Source organism: Hibiscus syriacus, unplaced genomic scaffold (genome assembly GCF_006381635.1).
Source record: "Hibiscus syriacus cultivar Baekdansim isolate YM2019G1 unplaced genomic scaffold, ASM638163v2 tig00111941_pilon, whole genome shotgun sequence".
In the NCBI taxonomy this organism is placed as follows: Eukaryota; Viridiplantae; Streptophyta; class Magnoliopsida; order Malvales; family Malvaceae; genus Hibiscus; species Hibiscus syriacus.
Genome location: NW_024063217.1, coordinates 1,423,525 through 1,448,118, shown reverse-complemented (window position 1 = coordinate 1,448,118; position 24,594 = coordinate 1,423,525). Strand labels below are relative to the sequence as shown.

The 24,594-nt window shown below is 34.9% G+C and overlaps 3 protein-coding genes and 1 pseudogene across 4 annotated transcripts; 3 read left to right on the top strand and 1 right to left on the bottom strand.

Annotated features, from left to right (window-relative positions):
• Positions 1–82: 82 nt before the first annotated feature.
• LOC120173173 lies at positions 83–4,930 on the top strand. Its single transcript, XM_039180420.1, has 5 exons — positions 83–277; positions 397–453; positions 4,034–4,180; positions 4,308–4,456; positions 4,678–4,930. Exons 1-5 carry the CDS (start codon positions 83–85, stop codon positions 4,694–4,696), a joined length of 567 nt encoding a protein of 188 aa, XP_039036351.1. The 3' UTR covers positions 4,697–4,930.
• Positions 4,931–9,149: 4,219 nt separating this feature from the next.
• On the top strand, positions 9,150–12,517 carry LOC120173026 (inositol 2-dehydrogenase/D-chiro-inositol 3-dehydrogenase-like). Of its 2 annotated transcripts, none has more exons than XM_039180324.1 (8): positions 9,150–9,502; positions 9,618–9,788; positions 11,221–11,385; positions 11,455–11,619; positions 11,712–11,846; positions 11,960–12,057; positions 12,174–12,373; positions 12,406–12,517. In XM_039180324.1, coding segments are annotated over exons 1-8 (1,119 nt in total). In that variant the 5' UTR covers positions 9,150–9,319; the 3' UTR covers positions 12,408–12,517. The 2 variants fall into 2 exon arrangements, with proteins under 2 accessions (XP_039036255.1, XP_039036254.1); XM_039180323.1 differs by having other exon boundaries at positions 12,174–12,377; positions 12,410–12,517.
• A 573-nt stretch (positions 12,518–13,090) lies between these two features.
• LOC120173172 lies at positions 13,091–22,062 on the top strand (annotated as a pseudogene).
• A 301-nt stretch (positions 22,063–22,363) lies between these two features.
• Positions 22,364–24,015, bottom strand: LOC120173029 (60S ribosomal protein L15-1). The gene is made up of 4 exons (XM_039180327.1): positions 23,911–24,015; positions 23,400–23,566; positions 22,807–23,004; positions 22,364–22,722 (listed from the first exon to the last, which is right to left on the bottom strand). The coding sequence occupies exons 1-4, from the start codon at positions 23,912–23,914 to the stop codon at positions 22,477–22,479; spliced, it is 615 nt and encodes a 204-aa protein (XP_039036258.1). The 5' UTR covers positions 23,915–24,015; the 3' UTR covers positions 22,364–22,476.
• Between the last annotated feature and the right edge of the window lie 579 nt (positions 24,016–24,594).

Genomic DNA, 24,594 nt, shown 5'->3' with positions numbered 1-24,594 from the left:
TGGAAGTGACTGAATTCAAAGGAAACATAAATGTTCAAACATAAGAATGTGAAGTAAACAAGGCAAAAGCTTTCCCTACTCTATGGGACCAGGTAGTTGCCTGCTTCTAAAGTATATTGTGGCTACTCTCCAAGTCTCCATTAATCTTGTTAGTGTTTTGACAGCTGGAATAAAATTTTGCAAATTAGTGTTTTTTCTACAAGATTATATGTTTTTTCCTACAAGAAATCTTGTGGCTACTCGCCTGCATGCTGTCGCAGTTAAGTCAATCGAGAAAGTAAGGTTAGAAACAGCAAAAGCAGTCAATAGGAAACAAAGAGTGTGATTCGGACTTATTTTACACTAAGGTCGGATTCATTTTCATTGAGCATTGTAAAGATTTTTAACGCCCTATAGGCTTATGTTATAGCTTTGGTTATTGGGTTGAAAGCTGGTTCTCTGGCATCAGGGCAAGTAGGAAGCTTGAGTTTAGACATGAAATAGCTCATAGGTACACAATTGACAATAATTTGTTTGTGTTTTACGTTTTCCTCTATCTTTATGGCACGTTTTTTTTATGTTTTTTGGCATGTTTTTCAATTCTTTGATCATTCTTTTATTTATCTTTTTTTTAAGGATTGATTTGATATCGCCACGACTGATCAAGACGGCGCTTACCTAATATCTTGTGATATTCCCTACTTTAGACACTCGAATTGGATTTTGATACCCGATTTACATTCTTGAATAGCTTTTCACGTCACTCAAGTTTGATTTACGGTTTATCGGTAGTCTTTCAATAATTTGACCCTAAATATTTTTTTCATAGAGGCTTAAGTATTAATTTATTTCACAAGAAAACCTTTAATAACTAAGAATATGATTTATATTTTATAATAAAAAAATAATTTAATATTTATTTAATATTTTTTAAATATTTAACTATACAAAAAAATTAAGCATAATTTAATGACATTTTTGAACTGCACACTAAGAAAAAAAAACTTTAGGAACTTTGTGATAGACTATGCCAATTTAGTATGGGTTTTTTGGCCTAATACCACATGTGGGTAAAATATTTAAGGTATTGGCCCTACCCAAGTTTTATTTAGCAAAATACGGTAAATGTTACAATCCACAATGAACTCGTCACCTTGAGATGATGAGTTCCATATGATATTATTTTTTAATGGTCCACGCGTAGTGGGACTTACGTGGGCCATTATTTTAATGGTGTTATAATGACTCATTATGCTGAGGTGACGAGTCTATTAAAAAAATATTTTTAATTTTTTTAAAATAAAATAAAATTTATAAAATCAAATAAAAAATATATTTGATGAAACTCGTCACCTCGACTTGACTAGTTCATTCGAATTCAAAAAAAAAACTAGCTGTTATTCAACGGGCAGCAACAGTAACTTGGAACTCGTCACCTCGAGGTAAAGAGTTGGGCTGAGATTTTAAAAAAATTAGTCATTTATAGCCATTGTGGACAATGCTATAAATAGGGGTTTTGGTTTTTCACCAAACCCTTGATCCGAAAAAATTAAAAAAACATACGTTGTGCTAAAATCTCAAAACATGGAAACCCAAGAATATATGTTATGCCTGGATAACATCCATTTTCCGTCGATCTAACGCGGGTCGGACAACGAATGAAATATTCGTAGTCAAGGGATGGCAACTAGATAGTCGCATCAGCAAATGATGACATATTTGCATCAATCCGGTTTATTTTTTTACTATATTTTTACGTGGCTTCAAGGTGTACTCGACATTGATCGAGGCCCTGATCGAACGTTGGCACCCCAAAACATACACATTCTATTTCCCAAGTGATGAAGTGATGATTACTTTGAAAGACGTCGCTTACCAACTCGGTGTTCCTGTGAATTGAGCCCCCATGGTGAGGCAAAATATGTACGACCCCTCAACGTTGATCCACCAAGTTCTGGGAAAATGGCCACAATCCAACGTCACGAGGGCTATCGGGTAATGATAACATGGTTGGAGTCTAAATTCGAAGTGACTACCGAGTCTACCGAAGCGGAGGTTGTTTTCGAGTCCCAAGCATTTCTTTTTCATGTGATAGGAGGGATATTATTACCGGATAAATCCATTAATCTGATGCACACTCATAATCTGTAAATTTTGGAAGAGTTCGTTGTGTGTCGTAATACCAATTGGGGCTCGGCGATTCTAGCATTTCTGTACCAGGAGCTTTGCAATGCTGCAATTGTAACGCGAGGTCGAAAAAAGATGATTTGGCATGTTGTCTGATAATGCTACATTCCTAGGCTTGGTATCACTTCCCCTTTTTTTATGCCAATTACTGATGTATCGGTCGAGTTTCCACTGGCTGGAAGTTAATTGTTTAACTTCATTTATTTAACTTTTTTTGAATTTCATAAATTTATTTTTCTATTTGTTTATAATAATTTTTTTATTTTAAAATATTTTAAATGTCGTCATAAAATATCGGAGACGAAGTTGGTGGGTGCTACTGCACAAGACATACAAATGAGGATCGATATCGTCGGTCAATTCGCAGTATGACATACAAAATTATTATTATTATTTTTAATATTTTTAACTTTATATATACTAATTTTGATATTTAATATTTACAGTTCTCTTGGCTTCCGTTTGTCGACAAGGAGATCAACCATGTATTGTTGGGGCGATTTTTTAGGGATCCCACTTATGGTGTGTCGTGATGTCCTTTTTGTACCAAGCGATTGTTGAGTGGCATATGGCTGACAGAGTGATGCCTCCAGTTTGTGACGCACCAGTCGATTCCTACACAAATGGAGGTTGATATGGATACACTCCATACAATCGATACGCGTGGGAAACATAATGAAATTTGGTCGGTATAATACGCTTACTACATCGACCTATGGAATCAGCGAGAATCGCTCCCCCATCGTCAGGACATTACGCTGCTGAACTTAGATTTCGACCATTCTCCCTATATTCTGCTTTATAAAGAAAATGCCAAACCATAACTCACAACACCGAAATAAAGGGCATAATAGCAACGTCATTAGGCCATATGCACCAAGTCCAAGAATAAAACATCGTCGTTGTCGTCTTCCGCTTCAGCATATGCGGTTGAAGAACACTATTATGCATCTCAGGCTAGTTTCAGTTTTTCCTCCATTTCATACTTCAACCGGGTCTCAACCGAATTGGTTTGGAGGTTCATGAGATGCACCGCATTACACTCAAGCATCTTAAACAAAACATGCGGTTGTAGGTGACAGGGACCATATCCTATACGGTCAACAAAATAGCAGCCAAGTCGAAGCAGTTACAGTGATTATGGTGTCAAATGTCATAAATCAATCACTGTATTTCGAATGTGGATTTCATAGTGTGTTAGGTACACCTCCTCGGCAAGACGACGACGACGATCAAGGCCTATGACCCCGACGTACTCGACGACCCCCACGACATTATCATTTGATCACTCCGTGGCATCGTTAAGAACTTAGAAGACATATATATATATATATATTGTAATTTTCATATAAAAAATATTTTTTACAATTAATTTATTTTGTATTTCGTAAAATTTAAATAAATTTTTTTTTTTAAATTATTCCTAGCCAAACTCATCACTTCGAGGTTAGAGTTCCAAGTGACTGTCGCTGTTCGTTTGCCCGTTGAACAACTGCTAACCAACAATTAGTTTTTTTGAATTCAAAGGAACTCGTCACATCAAGGTGACTAGTTTTATTAAATATTTTTTTTTATTTTATAAATATTTTTTTATTTAAAAAATTTAAAAAATATTTTTTTAATTGACTCATCACCTCGACATGACGAGTCATTATAATGTCATTAAAATAATGGGCCACATAAGATCCACTACATGTGGATCATTAAAAAATAATATCAGATGAAACTCATCACCTCAAAACAACAAGATCATTGTGGACCGTAGCATTTATCGTATTTTACTAAATAAAATTTGGGTAGGCCCAATATCCTAAGTATTTTACCCACCTGGGTATTGGGGCAAAAAAACCGTTTAGTATCTATGTAGCGTAAGACGCTTGCTGAGAATCCCAACAGATTCAGGTTTTCCAGATTAGCCTCTCTGTTAGTTCCCTTAATATATGCGCCCGGTGACACAAATCCTCCGCGTTTCAAACCAGAGTTATACAAGGAAAAGCCCCCCAAAATAATCTCCGTAAGTCTCTTTCAACGGTTCGATCCAAATCTTGAAGTTTAAGATGACGATGCTGTTTTGTTTTTATTTTTTCTAATTGTATGTTCAATTGATAGTTAATCTTGTGTTATGGTTGCGTGCGGTGCAGTTCAAAACAATGATAGAGGTTGAACCACCGAGTCCGTTAAGATATATCATCGGAGCAGCGGTCATGCTGATCGCAGTTGTATTGCCAGTCGGATACATGATGTTCCGTAACAAACGTGTCCCCTCCTCTTCCTCTTATTCCAAACAGACGTAGGTGTGCCTTTACTTAAATGCTACATTTCCATTAAAGAGATTATCATTTTTCCCTTCTTAATTTGAAACACTTGTTGTCAAATTAGATCTAGGGTTAATTGAGGTTCGTTTCTCCATTTCTCAGTTCTGGAGATTTAACAACTTTGGACTTTGTTTGGAATGAAGTGTGTTTTATTTACATGACAAATTGGTATTTATGTTTGGTGTTGGCATTTCAGGAACAAAGTTTTAATATAAAGATATTGGTTGAAGAGAGATATTTTTTACACGAAATTGGTGGTTTGAATTTGAAGGAAGATGAGGGAAGTGTTGAAAGAAGGCCTTGATTGAGCTGCAGATACAAAAATGTAAATGGTTTATTAAACCCTCAGTCCTATTTTGTGTTGGTTGTTTGAGTATTAATTGAAGTTTAAAAGATGAAATGTGTTGTTTGTTCAATTTATGGATTTTGATTAGGTTACCTATTTAGCACCGTAATATATAAAATCTATGATATTGGTTGTCTTGCTACTAATTTGAGTTTATAAAGGTCTTTTGTTTATATATGCATTTGATTAGGTATGTATAGTCACTAGCATCTATCATGTAGCGGCATTTCCTTTCTGCAGCATCTATAGGTTCTTCCTTTCATGTTTTGTGTGATGAAAATGGCATTTTGATAGGGTCTCTGTTGTGTGTTCCATGGACTGCAAAAAAGCTTGCATCTTATGTTTTTCTTTGGTTGGTGTTTTGGGTGGATATGCTTAGTTATATCACTATTAGCATGGTCTGCTGGTGGGGTTAACCAAACAAGGACATTTTTTGGCACTACAAATTAGCTTAGAGCTGGTTCTAAAGCTATCTAAAAGATTCCTTTGTTCCCAATTCATTTTCTTGATGTCAAACTTGTTTCTGATGAGATGCATTCATAAGAGGTTGTTTGAATGATTAAATTGATCATTATTTGGGAGGATATGTTTCATGTCAAGAGTAGTAGCAAAGAACGTGTTCCTTTACTCCACTATTTTATGTATTGGTCTATCCATAGGACATGCTAGTACCTTTGCAGTGGTTTATTTGAACTGAAATTTTTAGATTTACAGTTTCCTTTACAATGGGACGATATATTATTGAAATAGTAGCAAAAAGAATATATTCCCGTAATTTACTTGTTTCAGTAGTGACTAGTTTATGTATTGATTGCACTGTTGCTAGGACATGGTAGCACTTTTTCGGTGGTTCATCTGAACTGAATTGTTGTAGATTGACAATGTTTTAGCAATATTAGCAAAAGAACATGTTCCCTTTATCCACTAGTTTATGTATTGGACTATTGGTAGGACATCGTAGCAACTTTGCGGAGGTACCCAAGTTGATGATACTCACATTTGTGAGAAACTCTTCAACCAAGGGTAGGGATATCAATTGTGGTTCATTGGAATTCAAAACATTGCAATTTGTAACATCACATAGTAGTGCAATGGTTCCATGGGCATTTGGGGTTTAGGTGATGGGGTCATTTTTCACGGTGAGATTTAAGAATGAAGGTGGAGCATAGGCTAGGGCATGTTTGCTGAGGATCATCAGGGAACATCCATGTGGGAACTATCACTTGTAGAAGAACTAGTTTATGTCTCGGGCAATTATAATTACTAGTAAAAGAACTAGTTATGTCTCAGGTCTAAGTGGTTGACCAAATCCAGATTAACTTTCTTTGGGTTGGGATAATACACTCTAGAGTTTTTGGGGTGGCTTCTACTGTGATAAGCTTGTAGAGAATTGATAAAAATAAAATTTCAAATAGACCTAATCCAGTTTCATAGCCAAATCTTCTTATACCGTTGAATTGATCCTCAATTTATTCTCAACCTTTCTGTTATCAATAGAACAGTTAGGGAAGGTGTGACCTAGCATTACAGAGTGTCTGCACGGCTTACAAATTCCATCTCTAAATTTATCCAGATTCTGGCTTCGTCTCAATTCTCGTTGAAGCAGGTCGCAAGCAAACAAGGTTAGCCACGAATTTAACCGCACTTCAACTAGAAGATAACTGATGTTCGTAGGGAAAGTATTCTGCCATTATATCTCCTGAACATCTTCCACTGCATTGACAATAATATTTGCATTTTGCGGTGAAAGGTATTGTAGAGGGAGGCCCCAAATTTGTATCTGTAATGGTGCTGAAGTGAGTTGGATTTCCCTTTTTTATTATCAATTCTATACAAGTCTTCCATTTCACTAAGGACAAGTTCCCAGTCATCCATTTGACCTACAACAGATCCCTTGCCCTTAAGAGTGTATCAGCAAGTCTTTGTACTGACCTACCCTAAAATTCTCTTGGGTACAAAAGATAGGTTACGAGGAAGGGCCGCTAATAAACTGACATCGATGTTAAAAGCTCATTGCTTCCAGATCAACAATGGACCCCTATTGGCCCCGTTTTTGATTTCCCAGTAAGACGAAATGGCCTTGAATGACGTGTCTAAGTTGACATAATTTACCTTAAATTTGAGATAGAAATAATATGATAAATGAGAAAATGCAAAGAAAAAAAATGATAGAAATATTTTTGAGGGGCCAAATAGAGAATTTGTCTGTAGTAAAGGGAGAAAACATGTATTGAACATTTACATTTTGATATTCAATCAAATTATAAAAATACAAATTGATCATTAGCATTGTTAATTTCGATTGACGACATGTACATATAATTTGACCCATTGAACCAATTTAATAATAATTTAAAGTATTTTAAAAATCTTTTTTTTTTCAATCATTACTTTTTTGGTTTATTTAAAATTCAAATTATAACATTTTTTTAGAAAATTTTAAAAACCACTGTTATCATGAAAATTCAAGGATTTTTTTATAATATAAAACTACAAGGAAGAATTTGTTAAAATTTATTAGAAGAACCAAAGGCAAAACGTCTTCTTCTAAAATGAATTTACACGTATATTCATCCAAATTCATCTTATATTTAAATACGTGATGGTGCGGGACAGATGAGATGAACTGGACTTGTATTTGTCCACATCATTATTGTTTATGATTTTATTTGAGTTTTGGATAGATAATTTTAGGACTTAAGTTCTTCTCAAAATTTCAAGAACATTTTAAATGATTGAGGGTTTTCCTCTTATTTTCTTTAAATATAATAACATTCTTTTGCATTTTTGACTTTTTGAAAAATAATACTTAGTTTTTTTTCAATTCTTTTGGAATTTTTGGTAGTTGTATTTTAGATATATATGATTTTTTTTTTAAAATGCATAATTATAATTTTTTTAAAAATAAATTATTAGTTGTACCTTTAGTTATAGTTTAGGGTAAAATAGACATTTAGTATCTAAACTATCAATTTTGGTCTATTTTAATACTTAAACTTTCATTTTTTTTAAAATCATATATAACGTTTAGTTTTTGTTTCATTTTAGTACCATTTCATTAAAAACTTAACGCATTTAGTACCTAAACTATCAATTTTGATTCGTTTTAGTATCTAAACTTTCAATTTTTTACAAAACTTAATGTTAAGTTTTTAATGGATACTAAAATGAAATAAAAACTAAATATTAAGTATGATTTTAAAAAAAATAAAAGTTTAGGTATTAAAATGGATCAAAATTGATTGTTTAGATACTAAACGTGAAGTTTATCCAATATTTTATGATATTTTTAGATTTTGGGTTAACTACGCATTTAATATCTAAACTATTAATTTTGATCTGATTTAGTACTTAAAGTTTTAATTTTTTTCAAAGTATAAATTAAATTTTGAATGGGTTACTAAAATAATAAAAATTAAACTTCAAGTATAATTTTAAATAAATTAAAAATTAAAGTATTAAAATAAATTAAATCTAATAATTTAGGTACTAAACATATATTTCATTTATCCCAAAGTTTAGATACTAAGGGAGTGTTTGGATCAAAGAATGTGGGATTCTCATGGGAATGAAATCCACATTCCTATGTTTGGTTGGTCGAGAATCTCATTTCCGGTAATGTTTTATTACTAATAGTATATTTTTTGGGTATATTACCGGGAATGTCATTACCTTCGTTTCCTTAGGTATTGTTGGATTACCGGTATTTTGGACAAAAATGCCCTTATTTTTTTTTCAAAAATATTCTTCTTCTGTCATTTAATAATAAAAATTCTACGAAGGTTAAATTACAAATTTATACTTAAATTATTTTAGATTTACTAAAAAATTCTATAATTAAAATTTTATATGAAGTTCAAGGGTTAAAATAAAATTTTATCCTTTTATTAAATCTTTTTATATTTTTAATTTTATAAAAAAATTATAAATTTTATGAATTTAAATTTTTTAAAGAAAATATATAAATATTTTTTAACTTATTAAAAAAATAAATATATAATAAGGATAATTTGATCAAATATATATTATAATAATCTTTTATTCTTTTAACCAAACACGGTAATCTTACATTCCTGCTAAACCAACCAAACACAAAATACAACATTCACAGTAATCTTATTCCACGGTAATCTTAAATTTCCCTGATAATCTTATATTCACACTGATAATCTTATATTCTGTAAACCAAACGTATAGTAAAAACAAATTGATATTTTAAGTAGTAAACGAATTGACCTATATTTTATGATATTTTTATATATATTTTTCTGACATTATTGCTGAAAACTGATAGTATTGCCATTTGATAAAAACGACCGGACCCAATTTCAAAAGATGAAAGTCCGGAGATAGAAGAACGACGACAAGCGAGCCACCGCAGGAGCATGGATTCTTAAAAACTCAGTCCTGAAACTGAAACTACATCTCCCAAATCTAATATAAAGAGGGAAAATAACAGAAGATTCCGAAGTTGAGTTCAAGTCTTCCAAGCATGGCATCCGGTGAAACAGTGAAGTATGGAATCATTGGAGTAGGGATGATGGGAAGAGAACATCTCATTAATCTTCACCATCTTAGAAGCCAAGGAGTGGTCGTTGTTTGCATAGCTGATCCTCACATCCCCTCTCAACAACTCGCCTTGGAACTGGCTCAATCCTTTGATTGGCCACTTAAGGTACGGGTTTTGTTCAAGTGCAAATTATTTCTAAAGTTCCTTTCAGATTACAAGAAATTGTAAGACTTCGACATAAAAGATAGTGATTTGGGTTGTTTTTATACTTCATGTGAAGGTTTTCTCGGGGCATCAGGAGCTACTGAACAGTGGGATGTGTGATGTGGCGGTCGTATCGAGCCCTAATATGACTCATTATCAGATTCTGATGGATATTTTGACCCATCCTAAACCCCATCATGTGCTAGTTGAGAAACCATTGTGTACTACTGTCGCTGACTGCAGTAAGGTTAGTCATTAGTTTCTTCTATTAAGCTCTAAGTTTTCATTTACACATATTTGTTTGTGGCGCTCTCAATGTTTTCCGAATAGATGTTGGAATTAGCAGTGAGCAAAATATGACTTGATTTTAAAAAAAAAATGGATTTCTCAGCTCAATTTGAAGTTAAAAGTCTTATTATTTCCTAAACCCACTGTACTCGAAAAATTTTCGAATAAAGTTTGACTTATAAAATATGGTTAAAATATGCATGATATATCATTCACATATGAAAAAATATAACAAAATATATATGTATATCGTATATGATTATAGAAAGACATTTCAATTTGGATCAATTACTACTATAATATTATAAATATTTATAATTAAATTTAAATAGAAATTCAAACTCGACTTGACTCGAATAAAATATGACTCAATTAACTCAAAAAAATTTCACTACTCTCCCAAGTTGGGCTTGTCAGAATATGAAGAAATGCTTCAATTTTGTTAGTTTCTAAAATTTGACGTCATTGAAAAAGCTTAATTGTTGAGTGCTTCAATGGTTGTTGTTTTGAGTTTGGAATCTAGTATATTTTGGTTGCTTATATTTAATGATTTAATGCTAAATTTCGATGTCAATGGTAGCTTCAAATTTAGTTTGTCCTACAGTACAGTTGTTTTATAACTATTCCGCATCCTAGGAAAAATGTGTACCTACATGTTTGATGGTTCATCCCTGTGCTCCAGTCCATCCATCTTTTTACGTTTTCAGTAATGCTGGAATTTGAATGGTAAAAGATGAACATCGGAATTATACTGAATCAGTGTTGGAAAAAATGAAAAGAGAGAAACTTTTCTGTTTGAATTTGAAACTGTAAAAAAGTTACTTGTTCCCTGGAGTAAGTCTTTCACTATTTCTAGCACTGTGTAATTTGTAAAGGTGTCGATGTAATTTTGTTGATGGATATAATGAGTTGTGTCCGCAATTGACAGCTCACCCTATCCACAACCGGTGCATTGATAGTTGGTAATTTTTTGCGAGAGAAAAGAAGAGAAAGATAGCGTAGAAGAAAAGATTGTTCTTAGTCAGAGAGTGAGAAGATGGAAAAAAGAGAGAAATCTCCTCTTTCAGTCTTTCCCCAGGGTATAAATCCTCGGTTATAGGACGGCTAGTGTCAGACCTATGATGGCGACAGCTGTCTGTAGGCCGACTTAAACAAAATAGTTACAGTTGTTAGAGTGGGTTTGGCTCTGATAAATCACGTGGGACTGAGAGAGATCTAATTGTGATACTGTTTTCAGAGGATATCTTTGGATGGCATCGCTGGAGGTAGAACAAGTTCCAATAATCCCGGGGGTGCTTTCCTGTTATCTTAAATATATTTCTTCTGAATTTGGTTCTCTTGTGCAATATTCTTCCTTTTTATCTGATAAATATAGCTTCTCATTCAATTAGGTTGTAAATGCTGCTAGAAAGAGGCCTGATATGCTGGTACAAGTTGGATTGGAATATAGATATATGCCACCAGTTGCTAAATTGATTGAGATAGTGAAGAGTGGAACTCTTGGACAGGTCAAGATGGTTGCTATTCGGGAACATCGATTCCCTTTTCTGGTTAAGGTGAAGCTAACTACTCGACCCTTGCCATCATTTTGGCCAGATAGTTCATTTTCTTTGTTCTTGTAATAGGTTAACAACTGGAATCGGTTCAACGCTAACACGGGAGGCACCCTGGTAGAGAAGTGCTGTCACTTCTTCGATTTGATGAGGCTCTTTGCAGGCGCGAAACCGGTTCGTGTGATGGCTTCTGGTGCCATGGATGTTAATCACAAAGATGAAATATATGATGGAAAGGTCGTAGTATGCTTAGTTTTTTTTTTTGCTTGATATAGACTTGATATCATGCTCATGTTTCCTGAACTTCAGTTCTTTTTCGTTTTATGCAGGTACCGGACATTATCGACAATGCATATGTTATTATTGAATTTGACAACGGTTCTCGAGGGATGCTCGACCTCTGCATGTTTGCTGAAGGGAGTAAAAATGAGCAAGAAATATCTGTTGTTGGTCACACCGGCAAGGTCTTCACTTTTCTTAAGCTTCAACTTCTGGTGTTGTCATTCTTCCTTTCTAATAGTTAATTACATCAATAGTTATTCTCTAATTTTGATTCGAACAATGAATGCTGCAATAGGGTGAAGCCTTCATTCCCGAAAGTACTGTTCGTGTCGGCTCTAGAACCGACGGTAGAGACGGGGTCCATACACTAAAAGCCGAGGATGAACGAATAAAGTTGGCCGCTCTCTTTTACTAATTCCGAACATGCTTTTTCTCAATCCTGCATGATCAAGTTAATAGATTATGGCTAGCCTCTCAACTTGATCCAGAACTGCCATGTTTTTTTTCAGGTATGAAGGATTGCATCACGGTTCTAGCTATTTGGAGCACCTTAACTTCTTGTCTGCAATTAGAGAAAAAGGTGCAAAGGCTCCGGCTGTGGATTTGAATGATGGGTTGATCTCGGTTGCCATGGGAGTTGCAGCACAGCGTTCCATCGAGAAGGGCCAGTTTGTTAGCATCGAGGAAGTCTTGGATGAACATAATTGTTAAGCTTCTATGTAATTGTCACCATGGTCGGAAAAGCCAAATTCACCATAATTATTGTTATTCACTTTCTACTTTGTTGTATACTTGCAAATGATTAAATAACCCACATAATAGTTTGCAAAATTAAATAATATCCTTTTTTTTTTACTTCACTCGTAAGCCAAAAAAAAGAACTCATGTTTTGGGCAAATTCTGTCATTAGTCTTTGCATAAATTGTAAATTTACTCCTCGTGTTCTAATTTGGATAATTTTAGTCCTCATTCTTTTTTAATTTTGAAATTTCAGTTATATGATCCAAACAATGTGACAAGGTTAAATTATAAGAACTTAAAATGATCAAATTGAAAAGTATAATATATATTTTATGCATAATACATGAATTAATTATATAATTTCACCTAACAAATTTCATGGTTATTATTTAATTTAGGATCGAAATTTAAAATTATAAAATTAGATTATTTGAATGAAATCTATAATATTTTTTAGTACAAGGATTAATAAAATTAATAAAGAACTAACAAGAGAAATTCAATTATTTAAACCGATAAAATGGACCAACTAAATTATCATTTGCGATTGTTTCCTTTCGGGGTGCGCATGTTAACAAGCGTTATGCACCATGTTGATTTTAGTAAGGTTGTCGATGCAAATAAACATCACAGGCTTTAGCGCCAATTCGAATTTTGGCGTTTAACTTTTTGGCGCTTAATCAGAATGGAAGACGATGTGGGAGATAGGTCGAGCTTCGTGATCGGTCTCATTGAAAACAGAGCTAAAGAGGTAACTCCGTTTAGTTCCTGAGAAAGTACACGGTGAACTGAAAATATATTTGAAATTCTACTGATGTGATTTTCCTTTTCTTTTTTGTTTCAATTCTTGCATTGGCAGCTTTTATAATTTTTTGTTGCAAGTGACCTGATTTTAGTGCCTTTGCTTGGCGATATGTATTTTTTGAAAATATATTTTACCAATTGATTTTGTTGCTGTGTAGCCAAATTTTGTTTGTCAATATCAGCATGCCACTGTTTTTAACACATGTACTTTAATCAGCTTGTCTGGGTATTAAAAAGTGCTTTGATTACTCTATGTAAATTGCATAATTTGCAGTTGAATGTCAGAAACAAATCTGCAGCTGCTGAGTGCTATGTTCGAACAGAATTTTGCTTGGAAGGTTTGTAATCGACTGCTTATTTTCAATGTCTGACAAGTTTTAATTGTCCATTTGTATCTTATCATGTGAATTCTTCTGAAACTTGGTTTTGTTGATGTCTACCTTAACTGGATTAAAAATACCGGAATTGTGTGGCAATAAAGGTTTGTTTTGATCCTAATGATTACAGAGGGTTGCCTGTGAGGATCGAGCATGCAATCCAACTTTTGAAAAGCATTTTCAGTCTTCCTGAATAGATTATCCCCCCCGGCCTTATTTCCTAACTCCTAAAGACTCTGGTAAAGCTTGAGCTGTTAAATTTTGATTCACATATGGTACCTTTTCTCCATGTTATTAATAGTTTAATTGTTTCATTCATTAGTTGTGTTAACTTTGTGATTTGCAGCCCTAATTGATGCCATAAGGGAGGACATCTCTCTGTTCACACTTCTTGCTGAAGCACTGCGCCTCTTAGATATGATTGTTAATTCATTTGCGCATGAAATATCTACCAAGCCTTTTGACCGATATAGTAGGCCTGGATTTACTGGTATTTTATTTGTCAATTTCCCAATATGTATTCTTTTCATGTTCCTGGATTGAATAGGGTAAATTTAATTGTTATTAGTTGCTCGCAAATAATGGCCCTCTGGCAATTGACGCCGGAAGACACCCCATTCTAGAAAGCATACACAGTGATTTTGTGTATATTCTTTTGTATAGTAATTAAGAAGTAATTTTACTGCTTTCATGAGATTTTTTATTGAAGTCGGATAATAACACTGCTATCATATATTAATAATTGAACTTTCTGTGCCATGGAGTTTTCTTTTCCTTTCTTTTTTTTTTTTTTGAAAAGTTAGTTTTCTTAAAGTTCTTTGATACCTTTAATATTTTTTTAAATGCTTTTGGTTTGCAGCCCAACATCATCTTCATTTCTGAAGCATCAAATATTAACGGGACCAAACATGTAAGAAACTCTTTCATGGAAACTGAATCTCATTATCATCTCTTTTTTGTTTTGTTTTGAGTGAAACCCTTGCTATCTATTTTCTCCAACATGGAGTGGGAACAGAACTTATCTTCAACAAGTGTGTCTCATAATTATTCTAGCTCAGATTGGCTGCTATGTTCCAGCCCAATTTGCAAAAATTAGAGTAGTTGATCGTATATTTACAAGGATGGGATCAATGGATAATCTTGAATCAAACTCTAGTACGGTACAGCATCTTTAACTTCACAATCGCAAATGTTTAGGCCATATTTTCACGTCACCATCTTCTACTATAGACGGAAAACAAAGATACTGTTGATAATGCTCATTCAACTAGCATTGTAAATTGTCATTTCTTGATAATGCTCATTCAACTAGCTTTGTAAATTGTCATTTCTTGATAATGCTAATTCAACTAGCATTGTAAATTGTCATTTCTTGATAATGTTAATTCAACTAGCATTGTAAATTGTCATTTCTTGATAATGCTCAATTTTGATAATGATAATACTAATTCAACTAGCATTGTAAATTGTCATTTCTTGACAATGCTCAATTTTGATAATGATAATGCTAAAATTAGGTTATTCCACTAGTATTGGAAATGACAATTTTACCTTCACTATTTAGCCTATAAATAGAGAGCAATTTCATTCATTTTGACATATCCCAAGCAAAATATTTGCTTTGAAAACATTCCTCTCTTTTAAGTATTGTTTGAGTTGAGAGAAGAGCAATACAACCAAGTTCACTCCAGTTTTCGGGTGTACGAATTCTTGGAGAGCCGTGTTAACCTCGGGGGAACGGTCCGCCTACTGCAGCGATTACACACACCGGGGCGAATTCGTTTCTAAGGCAGTGGTTTTACCACGACATGATTTATCAATCTGTTTCTTTTAAATTATTATTTATTTTTCTTGTCAGTGCTAACGGTGTTATTTTGCAGTCCATATTTCTAACAATTTAGAAACGAATTTCTTTTATACTGCAATCATGACAACACCTTTGAGCAAATTAATTCCCGATCTTTCCAAGCTCGATGCACTTGATGGAAAGAATTATAGAAGGTGGTCCCAAAGAATCCTGATATTCTTCGAGCAGCTTGATCTTGACTATGTGCTGCTCAAGCCACCACCTACCATGCCGCCAACCGTAGCTATCGGTAATGATGCATATGCGGTCCTGAATGATGATGCCTTAGCAATTACCGCCGCCGCACTCGCTACCTACGAGAAATACGAGAAAGACAACAAAACGGTACGAGGACATCTACTCAGTCACATGTCAAATAAATTATTTGATATGTTCCTTAGAGAAAGGAGTACCAAGGCAATATGGGACACTCTGGAGAAAAAGTATGGTGCGGACGATGCAGGTATCAAAAAGTACGTTGTCGGCGAATGGCTCAAATTCCAGATGACAGATGATAAGCCGATAATGGATCAAGTCCATGACTATGAGAACTTAGTCGTTAACATCATTTCCGAAGGGATGCAAATGTGTGAGGTACTGCAAGCCAATGTTCTCATTGAGAAGCTGCCCAAGTCTTGGATCGACTATCGCAATTCTCTTAAGCATAAGAAGAGAGAAATTTCACTTGAAGAGCTGGTGGGCCATATGAAGATTGAAGAAGCCAATCGTTTAAAAGATAAAGTTACTAATTCTCTAAGTAATTTATCTTTTAAAGCTAACTTGGTTGAGTCTAGATTCAAGAAACGAGGGAATCAAGACAAGAAGACAAAACCTCAGAAGGCTACCAACTTCAAGAAGTCAGGAAAGGCCAAACCTGAAGGAAAGATGTTAAAGTGTTATGTTTGTGGTTTAGCCAGCCACAAAGCTTACCAATACAAACACCGCTCAGACCGCCAGAATGACAACAAGCCGCAGATGCATGTTGTAGAAGAAGATGATGAAATCATTTCTGCGGTGGTCTCAGAAGTTAATTTGGTGGAAAACAGTTCGGAATGGGTAGTTGACACTGGCGCTTCAAAGCATTTCTGTGCAAGAAAGGAGTTTTTCACCGAATTCAAGGATGGGAACACATGTGAACGTGTGTACATGGGGAACTCTAGCAGCTCTGAAGTGCTAGGCAAAGGCAAGGTTTTACTCAAGCTGACTTTTGGTAAAACTCTGGCTTTAAATAATGTTCTGTATGTACCTGCCTTGCGTAGAAATTTGATAAGTGGTGGCCTTCTGAATAAGGCAGGCATTAAGTTAGTTTTTGAGGCAGATAAACTTGTACTTTCCCGAAATGGTGGTTATGTTGGGAAAGGGTTTTTAAGCAATAGTTTATTTGTCATAGAAACTCAATTTAATGAAAATAAAGTTACCACTTCTGCTTATATTGTTGAATCCATTGATATGTGGCATGCTAGATTAGGACACGTGAATATTCATGCTTTAAAGAAATTGATGAATATGAATGTGCTGCCTAAACTAGACACAACTAGCTTTAACAAATGTGAGATTTATGTAGAAGCTAAGCATACTAGACCTCACTTTAAGACTGTTTCTAATAGAAAGATTGAATTATTAGAACTCATTCATACTGATCTAGCAGATTTTAGAAACACTGCAAGTAAAGAAGGAAAACACTACTACATAACTTTTGTAGATGATTATTCAAGATATACAAAAGTTTATCTCCTAAGGACTAAAGATTAAGCTGAAAACTCCTTTCTTATTTATAAGGCAGAAGTTGAAAATCAGTTAGATAGGAGAATCAAACGGGTTAGATCTGATAGAGGTGGTGAATATGGATCTAATTTTTTAAAAGATATTTGTGAAAAGAATGGCATAATTCATGAAACTTCAGCCCCCTATTTTCCTCAACAGAATGGTATAACCGAAAGGAAAAATAGAACTTTAAAAGAGATAATGAATTCTTTACTAATAAGTTCAGGGTTATCTGATAACATGTGGGGGGAAGCCGTTCTTTCGTCAACTCATATCTTGAAACGAGTTCCTCATAAGAAATTAAATTCTACCCCATATGAATTGTGGAAAGGATACGCTCCTAATTTACAATACCTGAAAGTGTGGGGGTGTCTGGCTAAAGTGAGTTTGCCAGACTTTAAGAAGTCCACCATCGGACCTAAAACCGTTGATTCAGTGTTTATAGGGTTTGCTACGAATAATGCTGCATATAGATTCATGCTTTTACAAGATTATTCTATTTGTGAGTCAAGAGATGTTGTTTTCTTTGAAAATACTTTTCCGTTAAAAGAACCGAGACAAATAGAATATATTCCATCCACTTCTTCTAGTAATCCTACTAGGTCTTCTGAACAAATTATTTTTTAGCCTAGAAGAAGTAAAAGACAAAGAGTTGAAACCTCTTTTGGACCAGACTTTATTACTTCCTTTATTTCTTAGATAAATGATTTAGACTCCATTTCAGATCCTATAGCTCAAATATTTCTTTTAGATGAGGATCCTAAAACTTTTGAAGAAGCTATAAGATCTATCGATGATAGTTTCTGGAAAAGCACTATTAATGATGAACTAGAATCGATAATGTCTAATCATACTTGGGAATTAGTTGACTTGCCAAAGGATTTAAACCAATCTGCAACAAATGGGTCTTCCGAAAGAAACTGAGGCCAAATGGTTTGATTCAGTGGTACAAGGCAAGGTTAGTTGTCAAAGGGTTCACTCAAAGGTTTGGTTTAGATTACTTTGATACATACTCTCCCGTTACAAAAATCTCAATGATTCGTGCATTATTTGCGCTAGCCTCTATTCATAAGTTGCAGGTACATCAAATGGATGTTAAGACTGCATTTTTGAATGGGAATCTAGATGAGGAGATTTATATGGAGCAGCCACTAGGTTTTGAAGCACCTGGTATGGAAGGAAAAGTTTGTAGACTTAAAAAGTCACTTTATGGGCTTAAGCAGGCTCCTAAACAGTGGTATGAGAAATTCCATAAAACTATTCTTAGTTTTGGTTTTGTTGTGAATGGTTCGGATGCTTGTGTGTATTCGAAGATGTTTGACACTGAATGTGTTATCATAAGCCTATATGTTGATGACATGTTGATTTTCAGTTCTAATATTGAGTCCATTAACAACGTAAAAAATTTCTTGACCACAAAGTTTGAGATGACAGATTTGGGAGAAGTCGATATAATCTTAGGAGTCAAAGTTACCAAAACTGAAAAAGGATTTTCTTTAAATCAAACACATTATATAGAGAAAGTGCTAAAGAAATTTGACAGTTTTGATGTCGTCCCTGTTTGAACTCCTTATGACTCTAGCATACATCTCTTTAAGAATAAAGGAAGTAGTGTTTTCCAAACTGAATATGCTAAATTAATTGGAAGCTTAATGTTCTTAATGAACTATACTCGGCCTGATATTGTTTATGTTGTGAGTAGACTGAGTAGATATACTCCTAATCCAAGTAGTGAATACTGGATTGCTCTTAAACGCTTACTGAAGTACCTTAAGGGTACTTTGGATTGGAAACTTGAGTTTGTTGGCTTTCCTGCGGTACTGGAAAGATATTGTGATGCCAACTGGGTTTCTGATAATGATGAGGTAAGCTCTACGAGCGGGTATGTTTTTACTTTAGGTGGAGCAGCAATCTCGTGGAAATCATCAAAGCAGACTTGTATTGCTCGTTCTACCATGGAGTCAGATTTTATAGCTCTTAACCTAGCTGGGCAAGAAGTCGAGTGGCTCAGAAGCTTGTTAGCAGATATTCTGTTGTGTGGAAGACCGACTCCTCCGATTTCTTTATTGTGTGATTCATAAACTGCGATATGTGTGGCTTAAAACCAAGCTTACAATGGTAAGAAAAGACACATTCGCATAAGACATTAATCAGTTAGACACTTAATAAAGAATGGAGTGCTCTCTTTAGAGTATGTGAAGTCGGAAAGGAACCTAGCAGATCCACTTACCAAAGGGTTAAGTAGGAAGCTGGTTCTAGATTCGTCGAGGGGGATGGGTCTAAAGCCCATTGGTTGAGGAATTCATGGTGGATACCCAACTTAGTTATCTAAGTTCCATAAGGTCAAACGAAACCATGGAAAGAGTAATAGTGCACATTTCTACTGCCTATCCCTATGATGAATAATGTGCATGCCCAGGATGAGCTTAATTGCTCTTAATAAATTCATAGCCCAAACTTTGGGTGGTCTTAGTGAGAAAGACTTGATAAATTTACCGATTTTGGCTGAATATCTATTCTTAATAAGTTCATAACCCAGAGTTGAGTGGGTAGTTCTAATCGCGAATGACTATATGAACTTACCGCTTGAGAGGATGAGTTTTCTTAAACTCTTAATGAATTCAAACCCAAGAGAATGAGAGTTCCTAGTGAGAAGGACATATTGAATTCACCGAATTATGAGGTTGAATATTTATTCTTAATGACTTCTTATCTCAGAGTTTGGGTGGTTCATTTTTAATGAACTTGAAGAAAGTCACCATACTCTTTATGAGGTTGAGCTATTATAAAAGCTCTTAATTATTTCATAACTCAGTTTGAGTGGTTTATGTTGAGATAAACTTGATGAAATAACCTACGTAAGTGAGAAGGATTAGCCACCTTCTATGAAAACGTTGGGCCGTTTTTCTAGTACACTTGTTAGAATCCCGAGGAAAGAGGGCTAAACATATATACACTTTTGTATATAATCTTTGTAGACACATCGAGGACTTTGATGGATGAAGGGGTTAGTTGTGTGTCATGAGTTTACCCCCATCTTAGAAAGTTCAAGACTATTTTCACTTATCTAAGAGAAGGATTGCTCATCATCACTATGTACTAGTTCCAGATACGTTCACTAGTGCTTAAGCAACTAATCTCGCTATTGCTCTTCGCATGTTTTAACTTCATTGCTCTCATTTTTACGCATTAGTGGAGGAATGTTGATAATGCTCAAATTGAGTATTGTATAATGCTCATTCAACTAGCATTGTAAATTGTCATTTCTTGGTACTGCTCATTCAACTAGCATTGTAAATTGTCATTTCTTGATAATGTTAATTCAACTAGCATTGTAAATTGTCATTTCTTGATAATGCTCAATTTTGATAATGATAATGCTAATTCAACTAGCATTGTAAATTGTTATTTCTTGATAATGCTCAATTTTGATAATGATAATGCTAAAATTAGGTTATTCCACTAGTATTGGAAATGACAATTTTACCTTCACTATTTAGCCTATAAATAGAGAGCAATTTTATTCATTTTGACATATCCCAAGCAAAACATTTGCTTTGAAAACATTCCTCTCTTTTAAGTATTGTTTGAGTTGAGAGAAGAGCAATACCACCAAGTTTACTCCAGTTTTCGGGTGTACGAATTCTTGGAGAGCCGTGTTAACCTCGGGGGAACGGTCCGCCTACTTCAGCGATTACACACATCGGGGCGAATTCGTTTCTAAGGCAGTGGTTTTACCACGACACGGTTTATCAATCTATTTCTTTTAAATTATTATTTATTTTTCCTGTCATTGCTAACGGTGTTATTTTGCAGTCCATATTTCCAACAGATACATGTTTACGTTTAATAGAAGCTTCACTTTTTCTTCGGTTTAGACTTCAAAGTTCACTAAACATGCAGAAAATAGTTATTTCTTGTCCATTCAGGACCATCTCATATGGTTTTTTGCGGTGATAGTTTATGACAGAGATGAAAGAGACGGCTTTCGTCATGCAGAATATCGCCCGAAGGTAAGAAACTTCAGATGTTATTAACATCTTGGTTGGTACATGCAGCGCAATGAAAATTATATGTTCTTTTATGATATAGGAGTTTGATTGTTATGGATGAACTTGGGAGGACTACTACTTCCTCTGATGGTTTGGCAATAGCATGAAGCTGCTGTGAACATCTGCTATCCCTCAACGCGTAATCACTTGCCCCTTTTCCTTGGTTATCGTGTAGCAAATGACAGAATTTGCACCAATCAACATCTTTCTCGTGTCATTTTATTTAGGTATACTATATTTGCCACTCATATGGAGAATTTGTCCCAACTAGTAGCCATGTGACGATTCTTCACTTCTACGTTGACATTAAAACAACCGCCTAGACTTTAAGGTGATATTTCCGTTTTATTTTTGCCCTAATAAAGAATGCTTTTGCCGATTCGAACTCTGATTTTACCCAGTTTCAACTGAGTGATGGACCGAGACATGTAGCACACTATGGCCTCCTACCAGCATAAGTAGCGTGACTACCAAGTTCAGATATTGAAACCGCTCGAAGCATAACTTCAAGGATTACAGAGAAGGCAATTTCAAAGTAGAAACATGAAAACCTTGTTTATTTTTGTGCGACGCTTACAGTCACTACAGTTCACCTAAACTTTCAATTACTATGCTTTCGTTTTACTGTCTACGACACTATTAATTCGGCATTCTGATAGCATCTAATGTCCAGGAAGTGAACCGTACAGAAGTGAACTGCCTGAATTATAATCAAATAAAGTCAGCATGCCTAGTTGCTCATCGACTAATCTGCTTAAAGTATTCTAATCAAAATGAGGACTCTATCCGCCAGGCATTGCAACTTCTGAAATAGGGCTCTATTGATGGTAAACTCTAAAGCTGACTTTTCACCCCTATTGCTCTTATATTCTAAATAGTAAAGAAGATGAAATTGTAATCCAAGACATTAACATCAGCCACAAAACCAATCAGCAACAGGTCAATATAAAATCAGAAGGTATTAAAGGGAAAATAAGTGCCCGAGATGGTATTAAAGGGAAAATAAGTGCCCGAGAAGGTATTAAAGGGAAAATAAGTGCCAGAGGAGATATTAAAGGGAAAATAAGTAGCAACAGCATAAGAAATTCATAGAATCTCAAACAAAAACAAATTGCATGTAATATTCAAAGACTCGAACTCTTTAGAACTTCGAAAAATTTCAAACTCAAAATGATGACTTCTAAACCCAACAAGGGAAGCGGTAAAAAGTCTAAGCAACACACTAAACTCAGCGGTAACGACGAAGGGAAAGAGAGTTGTTTCTCTTCCAGGTTGCCCTGCGAGAAGGACGGTTCTTGTGGTGCAGGTGACCCTTTCCGTGCAGACCCCTGTTTTTCTTACCAGCAGATGTGAGTCCTCGAAGCTCTCTGTGCTTGTGAACTGGATTGCAGATCCAGTTAATTCTTGGGTCATTGCGGATAGCATTGTGTGCAACATCCACCAGGATAACCTCGAAGTACTTGTAAGTAGAATCCTAAAGGACATAATCAGGAAGAAATGAGAGGTGGCCCATTTTGGTGTTTTGTGGCAAACTGAAACACATAGAAGTCCCACATACCTCATTGATCCAGTAAGAGTTAACCACCCTGAGACCTCCCAATTTTCGACCAGCACGCTCCTCTGCAACGGAACGCTTGCTGCGCTGGAACTTCAATTGGGTGACACCCTGGTTTGTGGGCTTACCGTACACAATACCCTTGGGAACAGGCCTCTTGCGGCCACCCCTCCTAACACGGACACGGTAAACCACATAACCCTGGACAAGGAATGCACAAAATTTCCAAATGCAATCATTTGAAAAGAAAGTATCTACAAGCATACAGTCAAACAATATGGTATGAAAATAAAAGAGAACCAGGGGTACAGTCACCATCTGCTTAGTACAGTAGGTCTCAGAAGCTCAAATATAAATTATATAGCATTTCATTAGAATCCCTAGAAAAATCAAATGGTATTTGCAAATGACTAATTGTTTGACACAATCTAAGTGATCTAAAGAAGAATCCCTGGATTACGTAGCGGATACCTAGCATGACCTCAGCAAAAATCAAGTGTTAAAACTAGCAGTCTCCATATGTTATTTAGAACGGAATAAAAGATGCAAGCAACTGACTAATACAGGCCATCACAAAAAGTTGAAATGGACATTACTTGTTTGGCCTTGTAACCCAATCGGCGTGCCTTGTCGGGACGAGTAGGGTGGTTGACCCTTACAATTGCCGGATGCTGACGATATTCCCAGCACCTCACCCTCTGTAAAAACCTCATCACATCGGACTGCTTCTTCCTCCATAGCTCCGAGACGTACTTATAAGCCCCTGCATTTTATCATTCTCATGAGTGAAAGCCGGCACTTTAATCCAAAGAAACAGTTACGCAAGATAAAGACTTAAAAGAAACGGTAAATAAAATTACTTTCCACCGCCACGATAAAATGTTACATAGCATAAAAGTGACACAAGGGAAAAAGATAAAACTCTGCAGAGAAAACTAGCATATAAATACGATAAAAGGTTCAACTTATTTCATAACTATAAATAGAAAAATATTAGGATCAATCCCCTGATGGAAATGTGAAAATAGTTAAGTGAAACAAGTGAGAAAAATGCTTGAGAGAAAAATATATGGAAAATACAGAAAGAGAGTGAGCTTGAAGGAGTACCCATTGGCGAATTGAGCAGAGAGTTGCTAGGGTTTCGCTTGTGCAGCAGAATAGAGCTGGGGGAGGCTAGGGTTTGGGGTAAAATATAAAGAACGAGCTTTATTGGGTACTTTAAACTGGGCCGTCCATTTTGTTTACTATAGCTCTAGTCTTGGGAGAACATTCGAGCCTTCCAAGTAAATTAGACAAGCAATTTGGCCAAATCCAATACTTAAGTTCTTTAATCATCGTTCGAGTGACTGCTCTTGTCATAGGAGTTTTCTTTTGTCAAATAGTTTCTTCTATATAATCAGAAAGATCCTTTAAAATATATATACGGGCAGGGAAAAATATACGTATGATATAATATGTACATGAAATATTGATTTAAATTCAGTCCAATAATAATTTTAGTATGTATATGTTATCAACAATATGTTGGTTTAGTAATACAAGGCATTAAATTCTTTAAATAAGATTGAAAGCTTGAATTTTAACATTAAGAAACAAACAAATTGAATTGAGAAAATCACTCTTATAATAAACCTATGAAGTCTTCAATTCATATTAAATCGATCTTATCTAAAATTTATACCACCACTCTAAACAAGACACATGATACTAAATTAGATATATTATATTTCAAACATCCTTATTTATCGGTTTAACGATCTAAATAAAAATTAATCCTATCATATTAAATAG

Bases quoted from the DNA above. Each gene is read 5' to 3' on its own strand.
- LOC120173173 (XM_039180420.1), top strand. From the start codon at position 83: ATGGGACCAGGTAGTTGCCTGCTTCTAAAGTATATTGTGGCTACTCTC. The intron at 278-396 runs GTAAGGTTAGAA...AACGCCCTATAG, and splicing joins CAGTTAAGTCAATCGAGAAA to GCTTATGTTATAGCTTTGGT. The intron at 4,181-4,307 runs GTAAGTCTCTTT...CGTGCGGTGCAG, and splicing joins AGCCCCCCAAAATAATCTCC to TTCAAAACAATGATAGAGGT.
- LOC120173026 (XM_039180324.1), top strand. From the start codon at position 9,320: ATGGCATCCGGTGAAACAGTGAAGTATGGAATCATTGGAGTAGGGATG. The intron at 11,386-11,454 runs GTGAAGCTAACT...TTCTTGTAATAG, and splicing joins GATTCCCTTTTCTGGTTAAG to GTTAACAACTGGAATCGGTT. The intron at 11,620-11,711 runs GTCGTAGTATGC...CGTTTTATGCAG, and splicing joins ATGAAATATATGATGGAAAG to GTACCGGACATTATCGACAA.
- LOC120173029 (XM_039180327.1), bottom strand. The intron at 23,005-23,399 runs GTAATGTCCATT...TTCCTTGTCCAG, and splicing joins TGGGTTACAAGGCCAAACAA to GGTTATGTGGTTTACCGTGT. The intron at 22,723-22,806 runs GTATGTGGGACT...TATGTCCTTTAG, and splicing joins ACTCTTACTGGATCAATGAG to GATTCTACTTACAAGTACTT.